The 20,147-nt window shown below is 39.9% G+C and overlaps 1 protein-coding gene across 5 annotated transcripts in view; it reads left to right on the top strand.

Moving 5' to 3' along the window:
* The window catches only part of CCDC136 (coiled-coil domain containing 136), an 88,273-nt gene extending 80,681 nt beyond the window's left edge, over positions 1-7,592 (top strand). For all 5 annotated transcript variants that reach the window (XM_077264394.1, XM_077264395.1, XM_077264390.1 and 2 more), the window contains one exon: positions 3,718-7,592. Coding sequence is in view for 1 of the 5 variants with exons in the window: in XM_077264391.1 (XP_077120506.1) it covers positions 3,718-3,804 (87 nt within the window). In the remaining 4 variants the exon portion in view is untranslated. The remainder of the gene's footprint in view (positions 1-3,717) is intronic.
* The last annotated feature ends 12,555 nt before the right edge of the window (positions 7,593-20,147 follow it).

The raw sequence follows: 20,147 nt of genomic DNA, 5'->3' as shown, positions 1-20,147 counted from the left end.
CCGGGGACTTCGGCATCGCTCCAGCGCCGTGATTGCAAAGTGTGACCGCAGGCTACGACGCTGGAGCGATAATCATACGACGCTGCGACGTCACGGATCGTGCCGTCGTAGCGATCAAAATTGCACTGTGTGACAGTACCCTAAGAGGAACATTAATATGTAATGTAGTAACAAGTAATCAGTACATGAGTCTCTTTATCTAGAATACAATGCACACTATAAAAACTTGCCCCAATCTCCAATTCATTATGATAGCATGTATTTGCTGTCTATTATTGTATGCACTAGGAAAACAAACATCGAATACAATGTGAATTTATTAACAACTAAAGAAGAGGGTAGTAATATATATTGAGGACTAATAAGTTAGTCAACTGGAAATAAATAGAAGCATAATAGCTCCTACAAAAATCCAGCACAGGACCAATGTGAATTATTAAAATAATCTTTAGTATATACAAAGTGGACAAGACATATTGATTACGACCATAAACGATAGGACAAACAAAACCCGATTAAAAGGACAGGATAAATAATTAGATAAAAACTCAATAATCCTCATTTTTGATCCAAAGTGCTTGGTGCTTAAAATCCCTATCTATAAATAGTCATGAAAAGTGCAAAGTGCAATAATACATAAAATAAAACCATATACACCATGTAAAAATATGTATGCATATTTAAAACAAATAGGGCCAGTGCATAATAAATAACACAGATCTTAATTCATTATTAAATAAATAATATATCATGGAATGGAAAGAATAAATAACCTAAATATATACAAAATAATGGATCAAGGTTCACATCAATATAAGAATAGTAAAGGGCTACAAACCCATATTGCCAGAATGCACTGCTTGTCCTCTCATTCTCCAACGTACGTTTCACATTGCTTCCTCAGGGAGTCAGGGCATTTATTTTTATATGTCTTGTCCTATCATATATGGTTTTAATCAATGTGTCTTGTCCAAGGTTATTAGAGGACTGGGGGGTCTGCAATACCAAGATAGGTTATTACACTTGGGGCTATTTACCGTATATACTCGAGTATAAGCCGACCCGAGTATAAGCCGACCCCCCTAATTTTGCCACAAAAAACTGGGAAAACTTATTGACTCGAGTATAAGCCTAGGGTGGAAAATGCAGCAGGTACTGGTGAATTTCAAAATTAAAAATAGATACTCCATACCATTCATTATGGCCCCATAGATGCTCCACATAAAGCTGTGCCACATATAATGCTCTGCACCGTTCATTATGGCCCCATAGATGCTCCACATAAAGCTGTGCCATATATACAATGCTCTGCACCGTTGCCCCATAGATACTCCACATAAAGCTGTGTGTTATATACAATGCTCTGCACCGTTGCCCCATAGCTGTGCCATATATATAGTGCTCTGCACCGTTGCCCCATAGCTGTGCCATATAGTGCTCTGCACCGTTGCCCCATAGATAGCTGTGCCATATAGTGCTCTGCACCGTTGCCCCATAGATAGCTGTGCCATATAGTGCTCTGCACCGTTGCCCCATAGCTGTGCCATATAGTGCTCTGCACTGTTGCCCCATAGCTGTGCCATATATATAGTGCTCTGCACCGTTGCCTCATAGCTGTGCCATATAGTGCTCTGCACCATTGCCCCATAGCTGTGCCATATAGTGCTCTGCACCGTTGCCCCATAGATAGCTGTGCCATATAGTGCTCTGCACCGTTGCCCCATAGATAGCTGTGCCATACAGTGCTCTGCACAGTTGCCCCATAGATAGCTGTGCCATATAGTGCTCTGCACCGTTGCCCCATAGCTGTGCCATATATATAGTGCTCTGCACCGTTGCCTCATAGCTGTGCCATATAGTGCTCTGCACCATTGCCCCATAGCTGTGCCATATAGTGCTCTGCACCATTATTGCCCCATAGCTGTGCCATATAGTGCTCTGCACCGTCCATTATTGCCCCATAGCTGTGCCATATAGTGCTCTGCACCGTCCATTATTGCCCCATAGCTGTGCTGCTGCTGCAATAAAATAATAAAACACATACTCACCTCTCTTGCTTGCAGCTCCTCGGCGCCATCTTCCCGGCGTCTCTCCGCACTGACTGATCAGGCAGAGGGCGGCGCTCACACTATATGCGTCATCATGCCCTCTGACCTGCACAGTCAGTGCGGAGAGACGCTGGGAAGACAAAGCGGCGCCCGGCGGGTGGAACGAGGACAGGTGAATATGCGATACTTACCTGCTCCCGGCGTCCCGCTCCTTCCCCCGGACAGCTGGTCTCCGGGTGCCGCAGCCTCTTCCTCTATCAGCGGTCACCGGCACCACTGATTAGAGAAATGAATTATGCGGCTCCGCCCCTATGGGAGGTGGAGCAGCCTATTCATTTCTCTAATGAGCGGTCCCACGTGACCGCTGAACAGGGGAAGAGGCTGCTGCACCGAAGACAGTGGGACGGGCAGGGGGAGCGCCAGGAACGCCGGAACTAGGTGAGTATGCCTCAGCGCCCTCTCCCCCTCACCCGCCGACCCCACCACCGATCATGACTCGAGTATAAGCCGAGAGGGGCACTTTCAGCCCAAAAATTTGGGCTGAAAATCTCGGCTTATATTCGAGTATATACGGTAGTTTGGAAAAACGAAGACTAAGGGGTGATCTTATTTTAATGTATAAATATATGAGGGGACAGTACAAAGACCTTTCTGATGATCTTTTTAATCATAGACCTGAGACAGGGACAAGGGGGCATCCTCTACGTCTGGAGGAAAGAAGGTTTAAGCACAATAACAGACGCGGATTCTTTACTGTAAGAGCAGTGAGACTATGGAACTCTCTGCCGTATGATGTTGTAATGAGTGATTCATTACTTAAATTTAAGAGGGGACTGGATGCCTTTCTGGAAAAGTATAATATTACAGGGTATATATATTAGATTCCTTGATAAGGCGTTGATCCAGGGAACTAGTCTGATTACCGTATGTGGAGTCAGGAAGGAATTTTTTCCCCAATGTAGAGCTTACTCTTTGCCACATGGGTTTTTTTTGCCTTCCTCTGGATCAATATGTTAGGGCATGTTAGGTTAGGCTATGGGTTGAACTAGATGGACTTAAAGTTTTCCTTCAACCTTAATAACTATGTAACTATGTAACTTTGTATATAATAAAGATTATTTTAATCATTCACATTGGTCCTGTGCTGGTTTTTGTAGGTTTTACAATGTGAGTTTAGCCTTATACTTTCAGTGCAGTAAAACTCAAATAACTGTGATGATGACAACTGTACAAATGCCATTCTGTTACTTTTAAAATTATCTGATTCTAGAAAATTCATCTAAACTCACACATACACCGGGTGAAATAAGTATTGAACTCTACACCAATTATCTAAGTAAATATATTCTAAAGGTGCTATTGACATGATGCAACCCATCCAGTCCACACACTTATAGAAATCAACCACAGATGACCATACACATAACTTAATTTATGGACATCTATGGTTTGATTCCTTTGCCTGTGTGGACTGAATGGGTTGTTACCTACCTCTGCTGAGAATTTCATGTCAATAGCACCTTTGCAAATATATTAACTTACAAAATTGGTGACGAGTTCAATACTTATTTCACCCGCTGTATTATGAATGCGAAGGAAAGGAATAGAAAACCATAATCACTTTCACTGTAAATTGTTTTCAATGTCCCATTCTTTCTCCTTTTCCCAGGGTGCTTTCTGGAATCCACTCCTTCTCCTGGCCATGGCGGCCGCTGTGGTATTACTGTGTCCGAGTTTGAGGAGAGGCCCTGACTGATTGTGGACTGCAGCGACACAGCACAGAAATTCTACACGATGCAGAGCGCCATATATACATGATGCCATAGTTCTACGCAAACTAACGTCACCACAATGAGGCACAACACGCTATCTGCACAACTCACATGACACACAAGTATGAACATAGCACAGTTCCTCCTGAATCTACAGAACATCCAACATTTTGTGCCTAGTGCATTCGTCTCCATATTGTGAAGTTGGCCAGTAGACAAAGTGAGTGTTTCTGACCAATGCTTACCGTATTGTGCTCATCAATCATTCTACTCAGCATGACGAAGTACGTATAGATTGCAGCGATGTTTAAGACTCCACATTCTGCACGACTCACTCATATGGCGATTGTGCTGCAACATGAGCTATCTTATATTTACGAAGTAGAGTTTAGAATTTTAAATATTCTCTTTTTGGAGTTGTAAAACTTTGTGTCCCCCTGACATTATCTTGTACACGGACACTTTTGTGAGTAGTTATACAGTATTGTTTATTAGTCTAGATTTTGAGGTGCCTATGTCTGTGCATACATACTTTTAGCAGTAGCAACAGGCTCTGTGTTCCCTAGGTGCTCTCTCAATGGTGCAAAGCTCTGGCACATTTTACCATGTAGACCACTTTTGGGTTTCATTTCCCTCTTCAGTTCTTTCATATCCTGATACATTCATGGATTCAGTGGTAGAAATGAAATGCTTTCAATGATGTTACATCTACTTTAGTTAGAGGGTGGCACACTCACATTAAGCGTTTGACCTTATGGGTGCCGGTTTTATTAATAAGTTTAGTTTGTGTTATATGGGTGCTACGCTTTTGCTGTCTTTGGCAAGACTATCGTTTTAAATGAAGCTACTTTTATAGCATATGGTATTTAACCCTACACTTTTTAGAACCAGTTTTTTATCTTACAGTGTTAACTCATAGTATGCATCATTATTGCTTATACTGTATATAGCTATAAAAGCAGAGAAGCCATTTAACATGCTATTGTTTTGGAAACAAAACAACCTGAAAGCATCTTTTTAGCTAATGATTGCTCTGACTGTTATATTTCTGTGTTGCGTAGTAAAATTTAAAAAATACATATGGTGTTGATCCAGAAGAAGACTTAACAGCCCAAGTGAGGCTATTGCCAATTGTTTCCTTTTTTAGAGTCAAAAATGTGCTTTTCCAACTTCCTGGGGAACTACCAATTTCCACAATCTGTATCATCTTCAGAGTCTTAATACTAGTAAGTTGGAAACTAAAAAAAAGTACTAAAATTGTAAATACTGGATATTATCACAAATATGACATATTTGTAAAGTCAATTGTAGTATGTCTCCAATTTAATTGCAGTTGTTTCATGAAGAATCCTTTTGCCCATAAGCCCTATTGGGCCGTATAAGGGATCTCCCCATCTATTAGCCAGAGCCACTTTGCAAGTCTGCCTTACACTATGGTGGACATTAGAGATGATCAAATCTTTTGAAATTCGAATTCACCAAGTCTGGCAATTTTTGAAAAAAAATTGATTTACCACAATGAAATGCCCCTCATTTTGTGGGTACTCCAATTGAGCTGAAAAAAATGTGTTTAACACTCTGAGGCCTCTTAGAATTGTATACAACCCCTTTCACTCACTTTAATGTAAACATAGCGTAAGTAAGGTCAAATTGTTCTCAACGTAGAAATGGATGGTAACCCAATATTAACCAACAACAAATGTATTAAAAGACTATACTAAGAAAATATTCATTTTAAATAAAATTGGGCTAAAAAATTAGCTCTTTTAGCTATTTGTGATCAGGCAGACTGTTCTGCACAGAACACTGACTCATACTGACGGTATTGCTGTTTGAGGTAATATCATCCTGTGGTGTCAATTGATATACCATATATTCCCTAATCCCTCCAATTCCTCCACAGTAATACACTTACTGGAGGCAAAGTTAAATTGTGGACTCTGTTTGGTAGTGCTACTGCTAGTGACGCCCACACTCTTAGCCTTTTTTGTTGTTTTTTTGTTACACTACCATGTCCTTTGCCATTGCCACTTTTTCTTTTACCATACATTTTGAACAACACTAAACTTATCTTTTGCCAATCATTTCAATCCCAATTATTCCACCTTGCTCAAAAAGGACGTAATAAATGTTAGGTAGGTATACGTACAGAAAGCAAAATGTGGCATAAGGCTGCAGAATTTCTCTGTTAAAGCTATTGTTCTATCTTGCTTTTGCTTTCCAGTGCATTAAGAATTATGAAAAAAGTGTAATTGAAATTCAAATACAGAAGGACCAATGCCAGCTACACCATATCACTGATCAATAATACTTGGGCACTGCTGTTTCTGCTAGCACTTCTCCTATCTCTGTCTGTCTACCAACTATTCACAGACTACTACTCTCATCTTGTTAAATTCCCTGTCAATGTTATAAAATTCGACTCAAATTTGATTTACATTGAATTTATTTGATCATCTCTAGTGGACATGTATTACATGACCTACGAAGGGTGTACATATTATATCCTCAGCCTATGCAGTTGGCTCCATCCCCTTTGCTATTAGGTGGTGGAAATCAGGAGTATATTTCCCAGGACAGAAGCTCTGTGTTATTAACAAACTAAGGAATTTGTGTTATTCTTTAGTTGCAGGTGGCACAACTAGGCAATATTATGGGAAGCTGTTTTGGTCCTTGCTGTGTTCTTCTATGTTCACCATAGTGGTCATTTATTCATATGAACTGAGGCAGTATTATACTATATTGCCGATCCTGCACATGCTGCAGGGAAAATGTTGTGCCATGCTTTACAAAAGCCCAAATTGCAGTTACCACCTAAATGTTGTTAGAGAAGGGGTTATCTTTGTGATACAACACCTTTAAAAAGAAGTCTGTTCTATAATAAGACAAGTCCCCGTTACCTGCTGGTTGTGTATCAAGCCTGGCAAGTGGCCCACAGACGTCAATAGCGTTTCTTAGCTCGCGATGTAAGTGAGAGGGTCTGGATAACACCTTTACATGTCACCAGCATAATGACTAAAATCAAGTTGTACAGTTTTAAACCCAAAAGAAGTTTATCATTGTGTATCTTAGTGTTTTTTGGGTTGGTAATAGCTGTGCTTTTGTCATTGGACATGTAAAAGTTACCTTTGTTTAGTGTGAGCATAAAGAACATTGAATTAATGATAGACAGGGAGAGACCATTAACTCTTCCCATTCTGGGATACTCACCCTAGAGGGAATATTAGCTGCGAATAGTGTATATTTGATATCTGCACCAGGCTGGTTACCCATGTAGGTCTGGCCAGAAAATACTCAGATTAGTATGACAGGGTTGGTATGAAGTCTGCACACAATTTTTATAAACCTGAGCAATTGATGATACTTTTGATACTGATAGAAAGGTAACATTTATGAAGATTGCAGCATTTGTGCACTTTGAATCTTCTCAGATTTATGCATAACTACCGGTGCATAGTTGGTGAATAAAGCCATAATTAGTGCTTCCAATATAATAATGTTAGAGTCCAGTGGATATAAAATGTAGATACTTACCCAGATTACTGTAAGTCATTTAGTTTTTCACACTAACATTCACTTTCTATACTGACCATTATATCACATAGACATAACACATCAGTGATGAAAATACAATGGTCCAGATTTTTTCAGTTTCGTTGTTGCTAAGGATGAAACATGTTAGTTGAGTGTTTCCAAACCTAACTACTAAACCAGTTAAGGCAAAGGCCCAATTAAATGTGTCATCTCCCATGTGTCCTGTACCTGGTTCTAATGAATAGTATGGATGACAGCTGAGTACGTTGAGTTGAGAAGGCCAATGGAAACCAGCATTTCTTCTTTATAAATTTACCTGCAGATATAACATGTTCAAAAAGTGTCATTAATAAGGAAAACTCAGCGTAATAATCTGTTCAGTATCGAAATAAGCACTGCATGCCAAGCTGAACATGTTCTGTCTGCCGCAACCCTTACTTTGTGGGGGATAGACTTGCTGTAATATGGTAAGACTATCACGATCTTTGCAACAAAGTAACCAATAAAACAAAGAGACAAAAACTTAGGGCCCAATTCCAATTTTGGTGAAGCTGGCCAGAACTGGCATGAAAACACCAAAAGTCGCTAAATTTTTGTGCAACTTCTCGTCGTGCAAAAATGTGACTTTTAAAGGTGTTTTATGCCAGGACACTGGTGAAAACACAAATGAAATGTGGGCATTAGGTATTATATTGCAGCTACTCAGCAATTTAGTGGTTTGTGACAATACAGCTTTTCTCCTGCATCAAAGCAAAAAAAAAATTGTTTCATCATGGAATAAAAGTCACAATTGGCTGACACTTTTTATATTTTCATAGCATCTGACATTGCAGCCAGCACTGATTTTTAGTGACGAGCGAGTATACTAGTTGCTCGGGTTTTCCCGAGCACGCCCTGGTGGTCTCCGAGTATTTATGACTGCTCAGAGATGTAGTTCTTGTTGACTCAGCTGTATGATTTACAGCTACTAACCAGCCTGAGTACATGTGGGGGTTGCCTGGTTGCTAGGGAATCCCCACATGTAATCAAGCTGTCTAACAGTCGCAAATCATGCAGCTGTGTCAACAAAAACTAAATCTCCGAACACTAACAAATACTCGGAGTCCACCCGAGTGTGCTCGGGAAAACCTGAGCAATGAGTACACTCGCTCATCACTACTGATTTTCACACATAGCAGAATTGCTGCAGAGTTTTCCCTTTCCATTGCAAAGCATGAAACGAGCAATGATTTTGCATAAAGAACTGACCTACTGCTGATATTCAAAAATTCACCGGATCTCAACCACTGTCTATAAATGTTGTGCAACGCATATATGAGGTTTGTTAGAATCTCACCTGCTTAGCTGGTGCTATATTACTCTGCAGATTTTTGGCACTAAAATCGAACTGAATGTGTGAACATACCCTCAGGTATTTCGATTTACTTGAAGTATGTTCCCACATCGCAGAAAAATCATTGCTAAAGTACCCCACATTTCATCCTCCTTGTTGCAAATCAGCTGCTCACGTTACACTGCCTATATTTTCTGTAGCGTGTTCTTTCTGAAAACTTCATGCATAATGTTCGCACTGTAAATCACGGCAGATTTGAGTTTCTTTCACTCCCTTGAGGGTACAATCTAACCCCCAGACCATGAACTAGATTTTGTCCAAGTCCTTGTTTCTTTAGTCCTTGTATGATCTGTATTTCTCAGTTCATAGGGCAAATTATTGTTGTTTGTAAATGCTCAATCAAGTGTCAAGGGGGTAATGGGATACGATCAGGATTTTGGTAGAGTCTTTTTATCCCCCTGTATCATTCTTTACCCTCTATGAGTAAATGTGTATTATTATTAAAGAAGAAGACGCCATGGGCCCGAATCATCATTTGCGGGGGTTTTTTTAAGTAACTTTTCTTTTTCTATCTTGTTGTACTCACTGACATTTATTTTGCTAAATTCATCAATGGTTCATGAATTTTGCCCAATGTCAAAAATATTCTTTTATCTGTCTTTATCCATTTTTGCGATTATTACAGCAAAAAGTTGCAAAAACTGCTGAAGAATTCCTGGCGTACATAAAATCAATCCAGTGGGGAGCAGGAGTACATTTGCAATAAATTTTGCCACTTTTTGAAAAGTAGCAAGTGATGGATCAGGCAAAAACATCAGAAAACCTTAAACTCATACACACCCTCCGATCCCCACTCAGAAACCGGCGAGTCCTCGCAGCGTACAGCACAGAGTGACTGTAGATTTATCGATTTGGACCAGAAAAAAACATTTAATCCTTAGTCGCTGCTATAGACCATGATTAGTGTTGAGCATTCCGATACCGCAAGTATCGGATATCGGCCGATATTTGCGGTATCGGAATTCTGATACCGAGTTCCGATACTTTTGCGATATCGGGACTCGGGATCGGAATGCATATTCATGTGTAAAATAAAGAATAAAAATAAAAAATAGGGATATACTCACCCTCTGACGCGCCCTGGTGGTAACCGCTGCAACCGGCAGCCTCCGTTCCTAAGAATGAGTGAGTGAAGGACCTGCGATGACGTTGCGGTCTTGTGATTGGTCGCGTGAGCGGTCACATGAGCGGTCACGCGACCAATCACAAGCCGCCACGTCATCGAAGGTCCTTCACTCGCTCATTCTTAGGAACGGAGGCTGCCGGTTAACACCGCTAGGTCCAGGGTCCGCCGGAGGGGTGAGTATATCCATATTTTTTATTTTTATTCTTTATTTTTTACATGAATATGGATCCCAGGGCCTGAAGGAGAGTTTCCTCTCCTTGAGACCCTGGGAACCATACAGGATAGCTTCCGATACTTGTGTCCCATTGACTTGTATTGGTATCGGGTATCGGTATCGGCGATATCCGATATTTTTCGGATATCGGCCGATACTATCCGATACCGATACTTTCAAGTATCGGAAGGTATCGCTCAACACTAACCATGATCCATTACATCAAGGAGTATATAAAAATTCCTGTCAACTCTCACATATACATGTATATTACCTATTTATTTCTAAGTTAAACATGGTCAAAACTTTTGCAAAAGTTGCAAAAGTGTTTGCTTCTTATTTCAATAGAAAATTGTTATTGGGACTTGGATTGACAATGCAAAGCTATGAAGAATAGTGTAGAAAAAGGCAAACATCAACCTTAAATGACAAGGTAATGTTCTGCAGTATTACTTTTATATACTAGACACAAGTCACTTTCGCTATTTTACAAATTGTAATGGTAGATTATGGACATGGCAGAATGTAGAGCATGTATATTGATTATGCAGCTCACAGGCCAATGCAGAATTACATTTTACAGACATGTTGTATCAGCACAATAGTATTAGTTACGTATTAATTTTATCCTCTGCTTTCTGCTTAATGGGGTACATTTGATAAAGTACCAAAAAAATAAGATTTACACCTTAGTGATCTGGTGCTTGTAGCATATTGGCATAGTGCACTGTGCTAGTCTGCAGAAAAAAAGCTTTTTGTAGATAATCCTAAGGAAGTGAAAAGCTTGATCCTTATATCACTACCTGCCTCATTCAAAATTTTGCACATGCCCCATAGCCTTATACTTCCAAAACGAGCACATTGCAGCACATTCTGTAGCATTTTTAACAGTTTACATTCAGTCTGTTAGTAGAGGATTCCTGCATGAGCAGTACAGCAGTGAAGCTGTGCACAGTAAACCTTACTGCACTATGGATGCCCAGGAGTGCAGAGTTGTAGTATGGTAGTGTAGTAGGGGATTTCAATCAAGATTGAAGGGAAGAGGTTAGACAGCAGAATATTTCACTCTTCCCACAAGCTGCAATGTCTGGATGACCACTCATAACTGGTAATTTGCATACTAGTTAAGTTTAGTAATTTTGCAGTCTCTGAATAAACATACAGGAGCAGGTTTGTGAATTAAGTCAGGCCATCTAATATGCCATTGTGGCAGGTAAAGTGCTGAAGACAATATGACATGCCTTGTTGGTGCAAATGAAAAGTGGTCCCATCGGGGGTAGAAGTGCATAGCAGTTGAACATGGCCTTTAGACAGGGCAGTAGACAGGTGAAACAAGAAAGATGCAGAAATGTGTCTCTAGCTCAGTTGTGTTGCAAAATGCTTTTTCCTTACCTATTAACTTCAGCTATGTTCTAGCCATTTCATACATTGAATACATTGCATTCACATCAGTCCCTTTCTCCTCCCCTCTACCCATGAATAGCTCACATGCTCTTTATCACATTCTTATAACACTCAAAACTATCCACTCTCGTATATCACTGAATGATTTTCTTACTCTCTTTAGTCTCCTTCTCCTGGCAACAGGAGATATCTCCCCTAATTCTTACCCTCCTTGTACTAGTACATTTAACTCCTTTTCTGCTGAACACAGAAACCCTGCTAATCTCATTAACAATAATTTCATGCCTTCCCTTATCTCATTTCACTGTGTTTTCTGGAAATCCCAGTAAATGTGCAACAAACTTCCCTGCATTCATGACTTCTTCCTTCCAAATTCTCTTAACCTTCCACTTTCACTGTTATTTCTTTGTATGGTGGACTACATTTTTCTCATATCCTCTAACCTGAGAACAGACAAATTTAAGGTGTTAGTATGCTTCTTTTATCAAAATATGCTTTTCAAGTCATCCCACCACTTATGTTCACCTCTTTTAGGGTCCACAGCTTCAGTCTTTTCCACCTTCTCTTTGGAAGTGACGGATGTGTACCACACTCTGAACCAATTCTACCATTTCCTGGATCACTTTTACATTTGGCTTCCACACTTTCTATCCTGTGACATTCTCATCCTCTTCATGGAGACTTTAACATCCCCATTGAAAATCCACTCTCCATCTGTCAATTGTCTTCTATCGCTAACTCTATAGGCCTATCACACTTTACTAACTCTCCTATACATAAAGATGGGAATAAACTGGACCTTGTCTTCCTCCAACTTTCATTAGTGTATGAATTTACTCACTTCCCTCTCCCGCTCTGACTACAACCTTCTCTCTCAAGATTTGTCGACCTATTCAGGACACACTTGCATCTGCATGCCATCAGTATCCAGCGACTTATGGAATATTTATAGTTATCATTGACCTCAATCTCCTCCTTCTCATGCATGTGCTGACTTAGCTTTGCAACATTATAATGAGACACTGCAAAGTGGTCTCAATAAAGCCACATCACCTACTGTACATACTGAACACCTTAGCACAGATGATGCAACCATGACACATGCTGCAAACACGTTTTCTCCAAGAGTGCTCTAGGTATGCCAAACATCTATGGAGAAAATCCCTTTTGGTCAAAGATTTAATCCATTACAAGTTTATACTTAAAACATATGACTCTGCCCTTCACTCGTCCAAACAAGCCTACTTCACAACCCTCATCACCTCATTATCACAACAATCCTAAATACCACTTTTAACTCCGTCCTCATGCTTAAATTGCATGCCCTAATCACCAACTTTAGCACTGACAATATGGTCACTAAATTCACAGAAAAATTAACCATATCCAATGAGAAATTTTCTCCCAATTCCCTAATAGCATGAATCCCCTTCCCTTCCACATTTCATCAATTTCACTTTCCTCCTTTGAACCAAATATGCAAATTGTCTCTTGAGAGAGGAAGAGGACTTGAACACTAGTGCCACCTATTTGAAGTAGGAATTCCTACAGGTCATTATCGACCCTTTAACAAACCTTGAAATTTGACTGAGCATAAAAGCCAAATCAGAATATCAGTTTGTAGACTTGGTGTTTGGGGGTATTGCCCCTCATCAGTACAAAGTATGAGATATGATTTGGCTAGGTGAGAGACTAAGACTGGGATCTAAAGGTTCTCCTTGTGGAGAGTGACATGCCAGGTTTGGCATTCCAGTGTTAGGCTTCTTTCACACTTCCGTCGGTACGGGTCCGTCGCAAGCGTCGGCGCGACGTACCGACGGACGTTGTGAAAATTTGGCACAACGTGGGCAGCAGATGCAGTTTTTCAACACATCCGCTGCCCATTGTAAAGTCCCGGGGAGAGGGGGCAGAGTTACGGCCGCGCATGCGTGGTAGGAAATGGTGGACCCGATGTACGAAAAAACATTCCCTTGAATGTTTTTTCATGCTGACGGTCCGCCAAAACACGACGCATCCAGTGCACGACATCGCGATCCGTTGGCAATACAAGTCTATGGGTAAATAACGCATCCTGCTGGCACATTTGCAGGATCCGTTTTTCCCCAAAACGACGCATTGCGACGGATGCCAAACGACGGAAGTGTGAAAGAGGCCTAAGAAGACTTAAACTCCTTGCATGCTCCTCTGGGAAATTAAATATAATAAATAATAATCTTTATACAGTGCTAACATATTCCACAGCGCTTTACAGTTTTGCACACATTATCATCACTGTCCCCGATGGGGATCACAATCTAAATTCCCTATCAGTATGTCTTTGGAATGTGGGAAGAAACCGGAGTGCCCGGAGGAAACCCACGCAAACACGAAGAGAACATACAAACTCCTTGCAGATGTTGTCCAAGGTGGGATTACAACCCAGGCCTCCAGCGCTGCAAGGTTGCAGTGCTATCCACTGAGCCACCGTGCTGCCCTAGATAACTCTAAATATGTAAATTGTCTCTTCAGAGAGAAAGAGGCCTTAAACTCTTGTGCCACCTATTGGAAGAAGTAATTCCCGAAACACTGTGTCTAGAAATTGAGATTCTGATTATTCTTTTATCCTAAGTCATATTTCAAGGCTCATTAAAGTGTCTAGGATTGCTACTTCCAATAGGTGTTCTGCTGACATCAATCCTGCATTACCATAAAAATCAGTGACTATCTGCTGTCTCTAACATCATGTTCTCCCTCTATCTGAAACAAATCTTTCCAAAAATGAACTTCTGTTTCCTCTGTTTGCTAACCTACCTAAATCTAATATTGTCATTTCCGTGGATGGTTCCACTATTATTCTCGGGAAGCAGACCAGCTGACTAGCAGTGATATTTGAGTCAAAGCTTTCCTTCACTCCCTATATCCAATCACTCACTTGCTTAAGCCACATGCATTTCAAAGAATCTCCAGAATTCAACTTTTTCTTACCTTTCTGACATTACAAAAACTCTTACTATTGGCCTGATTAATTCTTGTCTCGACTACTGCCTCTATCAATTGGTCTCCCTTATACTAAACTCTTCTCTCCAATTTATCCTGAATATGGTATCCAAGATCATAGTTCTGTCCATTCTCTACACTGATGCCTCCACCCTATGCCAGTCATTGCAATGGTTGCCCAATTGCTATAGAGTAAAATGTAAACTTATCACTGTCACCCACAAAGCACTCCACAGTTCGGCACCACCCTAAGTCTTCCCCATGATCTTTGTGTAACTACCTACCTGTGCTCTCCATTATGTTAATGATCTAAGACTAAAGGTACCTTCACACTAAACAACTTTCCAACAAGAACGACAACGATCCGTGACGTTGCAGCGTCCTGGATAGCGATCTCGTTGTGTTTGACACGCAGCAGCGATCTGGATCCCGCTGTGATATCGCTGGTCGGAGCTAGAAGTCCAGAACTTTATTTGGTCGTCAGATCGGCGTGTATCTTCGTGTTTGACAGCAAAAGCAACAATGCCAGCAATGTTTCTTCATGGAGCGAACTGGAGCGAACAACCAGCGAGAACGATAAGTACGTCACTGGATCGCTCCTGCATCGTTCTGCTGTTGCCGGTGTCTGACGTCTCCTAGTGACCTAAACAGCGACGCTGCAGCGATCGGCTCGTTGTCTATATCGCTGCAGCGTCGCTTAATGTGACGGTACCTTAACATCCCTTATAACCTGAACCTCCTTCTCCTGTCTCCAAGACTTCTCTCGTGCGGCATCAGTTGTCTTTAATGCACTACCCCAGACAATCCAGTCAATTCCCAGTATGCCCAGTTTTAAGCTTGCACATCTCTTTAGACAGGCTTATCACTTCACCTCACTAATCTATTTCCTGTTCTCCTTCCTAATTTTGTATACTATATACATATTATCTTTTTCCACACCCTTCATGCCCTTAATAGCAATTTGTATCTGTACTTACATAGATAGTGGCTGATTCATGCAGCTGTATTTGAATACTCCTATTTATTATAATGATGGATAGACCATACACTACAAGCACTTTGTACCTTTTGTGTTATCCCTATTTGCTTATAGGTTGCAAGCTTGCAAGCAGGACCCTCACTCCTCTTGTTTATATTGCTGGATTCTATGTTATTTTATAATATCTAATATTGTTTGTGCATGTTCAATTCTGAATTTTTAAGTGCTGCGGAATTTGTTGCCGCTAGAAAAATAAAATTATTTATTATTAGTTGCAAATGGCAGCAACACCACAAATTCCAACATTATGTTATGTAAAGGCCTTTTGGATAAAGAAAGCAGTGGCCAAAATGGTTGCTATGGATACTAGTTCACTTTTATTGGGCGCAAATTTTCATAAAGCTCCCTTAAGCCGCCTTTACACTTCTGCTTAAAACACGTACCCGTGAGTCTGTCCATTATTACTATCCATGTGGTTTTCTGTTGGCCGTCTGTGTGTACCATTCATGTGTACCATCCATGTGCCGTCTGTGTGACATCGATGTGCTGTACGCGTGACACATACCAGAATAGAATGCAGAAACGAAATTACAGATTTTTATGTATTACAGATGTGCAAAGATAATAGGCAGAGAAATCTGCTGAAACGTTACTGCTAATGGATCAGTAAAACCACGGTTTTTCACTTTGATTTTTGGAGTGCTGCCTGTTTTTTTTCTGATTTTTTAGATAGATAGATAGATAATAGATAGATAATAGATATCTGAGATATATAATTTGCCCCTTGTGCAGCTTACTATACATCTTTTAATCTGATAAATAATAGGTAAATGAATGAAAAAAAATGACATGGAGTTCTCCCATTTTTGGCAACCAGCAAAGGTAAAGCAGACAGCTGTAATGTATATTACCAGGCTGGGAAGGTTCCTGGTTATTATGCCCTTTCCAGCCTAAAAATACCAGCTCTGCTGTTAGCAATGGAGAGACACCCTCACTACTAATCCAGTAATAAAAGGTAAACACACACACAATAAATACTTTATTTAAATAAATTCTCCCCAACACTTTCCCTAGTTCACCACTTTATTAAAAAAAGAAAAAAAAGTGGACACTTTACAGGTGACATCAACACCAAACACCATTACCCCAATTGCCAATGCACCAGGGCATCAGGACGTGCTAAGTAGCAGTCCCAGAATTGGAGCATCTCATGTTATGTTCCCCTTCTGGAACAGCTATGGGCTGGTATTTTTAGGCTGGGAAGGACTTAATATAATAATATAAGCCCACAGCTGTGTACTTTACCTTTCCTGTTTACCATAAATGGGGGGACCCCATGTCATTGTTTTAATTTATTTATTAGATTAAAAGATGCACAGTAAGCTACACAAGCAAGGCATAATATATATATATTTCATGGATTATTATCTATCTATCTAGACAAGATTATGGAGCAGCACCACTTAGAGTCTACTCACAGCGGGTGCCAGGCCTTCAGACAAATTGTTCAATTTGTTGCTTAATATTAATCATAGAAAGAAGGCAGCACTCCAATCCAAAAATAAAGTTGGAAAAAAGGACTTTATTAAGCCTAAATGGCAATATTTTAGTTCATAGAACCTTTCTCAAGCAAGGTAAAAGTGAAAATAGTGAGGTATATATAGTTACAAACACTGCCTTCTTTATCTATCTATCTATCTATCTATCTATCTATCTATCTATCTATCTATCTAGCTATCTATCTAGCTATCTATCTAGCTATCTATATATCTATCTATTATCTATCCATTATCTATCCCATATCTATATATCTATTATCTATCTCTCTCTCTATCTATCTATCTATCCATCCCATATCTATCTATCTATCTATCTATCTATCTATCTATCTATCTATCTATCGATTATGTATATATCTATCTATTATCTATCTAACTATCCATTTATCTATCTATCTATTATCTATCTATGCATCTATCCATTATCTCTACTGTATATCTATCTATTATCCATCTATCTATCTATCTATCTATCTATCTATCTATCTATCTATCTATCTATCCATCCCATATCATCTATCTATCTATCTATCTATCTATCTATCTATCTATCTATCTATCTATCTATCTATCATGTATATATCTATCTATTATCTATCTAACTATCCATTTATCTATCTATTATCTATCTATGCATCTATCCATTATCTATACTGTATATCTATCTATTACCTATGTATGTATGTATGTATCTATCTATCCATTATCTATACATATATATGTATCAATTATCTATCTATCTATCTATCTATCTATCTATCTATCTATCTATCTATCTATCTATCTATCTATCTATCTATCTATCCTGTATATCTATCTATTATCTATCTATCTATCTATCTATCTATCTATCTATCTATCTATCTATCTATCTATCTATCTATCTCTATCCATTATCTGTGTATCTATTATCTTTGCACATCTTTAACATTTACAAATCTGTAGTTTCTATTCTGCAGTCTATTCCGGTAGGTATCTACATGGACCTATTGACTTGTATTGGCCCTTGTCATCCGTGCTGGCATAAATATGGACATGTCTACGTGTGGATCACACAGACGCACGGTCTGTGTGAAAACACGTACATGTGTGCAGCTTCTTAGGTTATAATGGGTACATGTGGATACGTGTAAAAATGGATGCTACATGTACAGGAGACACATACAGGTGAAGGGGACTTAAATATGTACAATACCCCATAGCTACACGTCAGTTTCGGAGTTCCATAGGCTCATCTTTGCCACTGCTGCAACATACTATCTATATTGGCCCATCCAACTATCTCACAAGACATTATGATATTTGTCTTGTTTTTAATGATGACATAAAACTGAAGATCTATAATAGTAGACACATTAAGAAGTGAGTAAATTAAGATGACAAGTAATACGTGGGAGAACAAAATGTACTTGTCTTTTCTTCTGATGTAACTCCAGCATTGCCAAAATAAATGCAGATTGTATTTAAAAGGAAACAAACATTTATACAGGTAACTATCACATTTTACGTAATATTTATGGGGCACTTTTTCCTGTCTTATACTAATAGGCTGGTAAATAAAAGGCAGGATATCAGAGTCGCAACTCATTTATCAACATTTCTACTTCGGTGTGACCTGTTGTTGTTTTGAAAGGGAACCTGGCAGCTGATAGAAGCTGCCCGACCCACAAACAAGAGTGTATCAGACACTAGCTACATGATTTCAGCCAAGTATATTTTGCTCTAAAGTGCTGAGACGTTTCAGAGAAAAAAACTATCTAAAAGCTGCTAAAGACCAAGCCGCATGGGGGACTAGTCGGGTATAGGGAAATAAATATTTGTGAAAGATTTACACTTAAAAAAAACAGGAGGTAAGAGAAAAACTATTTACTTATTCATAAAATGAACAAACATTTAATAGGTAAAACCTGATAGAAGTAAGTGATAAGTTGCATTTAGCCCATTAGTAGGGATAAAAATAGAATGATGGCTGTGCAAAAAAGGTGATTAATATGTCTGAATAATAGTATATATTGCAGCTTGCCCGATGCAAGGCTGTGAAAAAAAGATTTTTAGTGTATAAGTTAAAATAGTAAGTAAAACAATTCAACCAGGGAGAGAAGACATGTAACCAAATGGAGTACTCCTGGATGCCGCAAAAGGAGGCAGCAGGAAGTAAAGCGTTAATGCATATAAAAGGCACACAAGTGGATTAAATATAATATAATATAGTCATAAGCAATAAGTCCTGGCATAAAAGATCCAATAGTGTCCTTTAGTTCATGGTTAATGGTGATATAAACCTATATTCAATAGGATAGTTCGATGTCTATAGTCGTGGGGAGAGCGGCCCTGGTCGGTGACAGCTACTCCAATTACTTTCTCCAAGTAATAGAGGGCTCATGCCCAAATGCGCGCTAGACAGTACAGGGTAGATCCACCATGTGTAGCTGTGTGCGGGTTTAGCTACTCACAGTGCCTCCAATGATCAGCGTGGGATCCGATAACTGCGTCCTGGAGTCAGGCCCGAAGGATGCAGCGATGTACCATGATGTTACATAGTTATTAAGGTTGAAGGAAGACTTTAAGTCCATCTAGTTCAACCCATAGCCTAACCTAACATGCCCTAACATGTTGATCCAGAGGAAGGCAAAAAAAAACCATGTGGCAAAGAGTAGAGGTACCGTCACATTAAGCGACGCTGCAGCGATATAGACAACGAGCCGATCGCTGCAGCGTCGCTGTTTAGGTCGCTAGGAGACGTCAGACACCGGCAACAGCGGAACGATGCAGGAGCGATCCAGTGACGTACTTATCGTTCTCGCTGGTTGTTCGCTCCATGAAGAAACAGTGCAGGCATCGTTGCTTTTGCTGTCAAACACGACGATACACGCCGATCTGACGACCAAATAAAGTTCTGGACTTCTAGCTCCGACCAGCGATATCACAGCGGAATCCAGATCGCTGCTGCGTGTCAAACACAACGAGATCGCTATCCAAGACGCTGCAACGTCACGGATCGTTGTCGTTCTCGTTGGAAAGTTGTTTAGTGTGAAGGTACCTTAAGCTCCACATTGGGGAAAAAAATTCCTTCCCAACTCCACATACGGCAATCAGACTTGTTCCCTGGATCAACGCCCTATCAAGGAATCTAGTGTATATA

The sequence above is a fragment of the Ranitomeya variabilis genome, chromosome 5 (assembly GCF_051348905.1).
Source record: "Ranitomeya variabilis isolate aRanVar5 chromosome 5, aRanVar5.hap1, whole genome shotgun sequence".
Taxonomy (NCBI): Eukaryota; Metazoa; Chordata; class Amphibia; order Anura; family Dendrobatidae; genus Ranitomeya; species Ranitomeya variabilis.
Note: the sequence above shows the minus strand (reverse complement) of the source record. Positions and strands in the feature narration are given on the sequence as shown.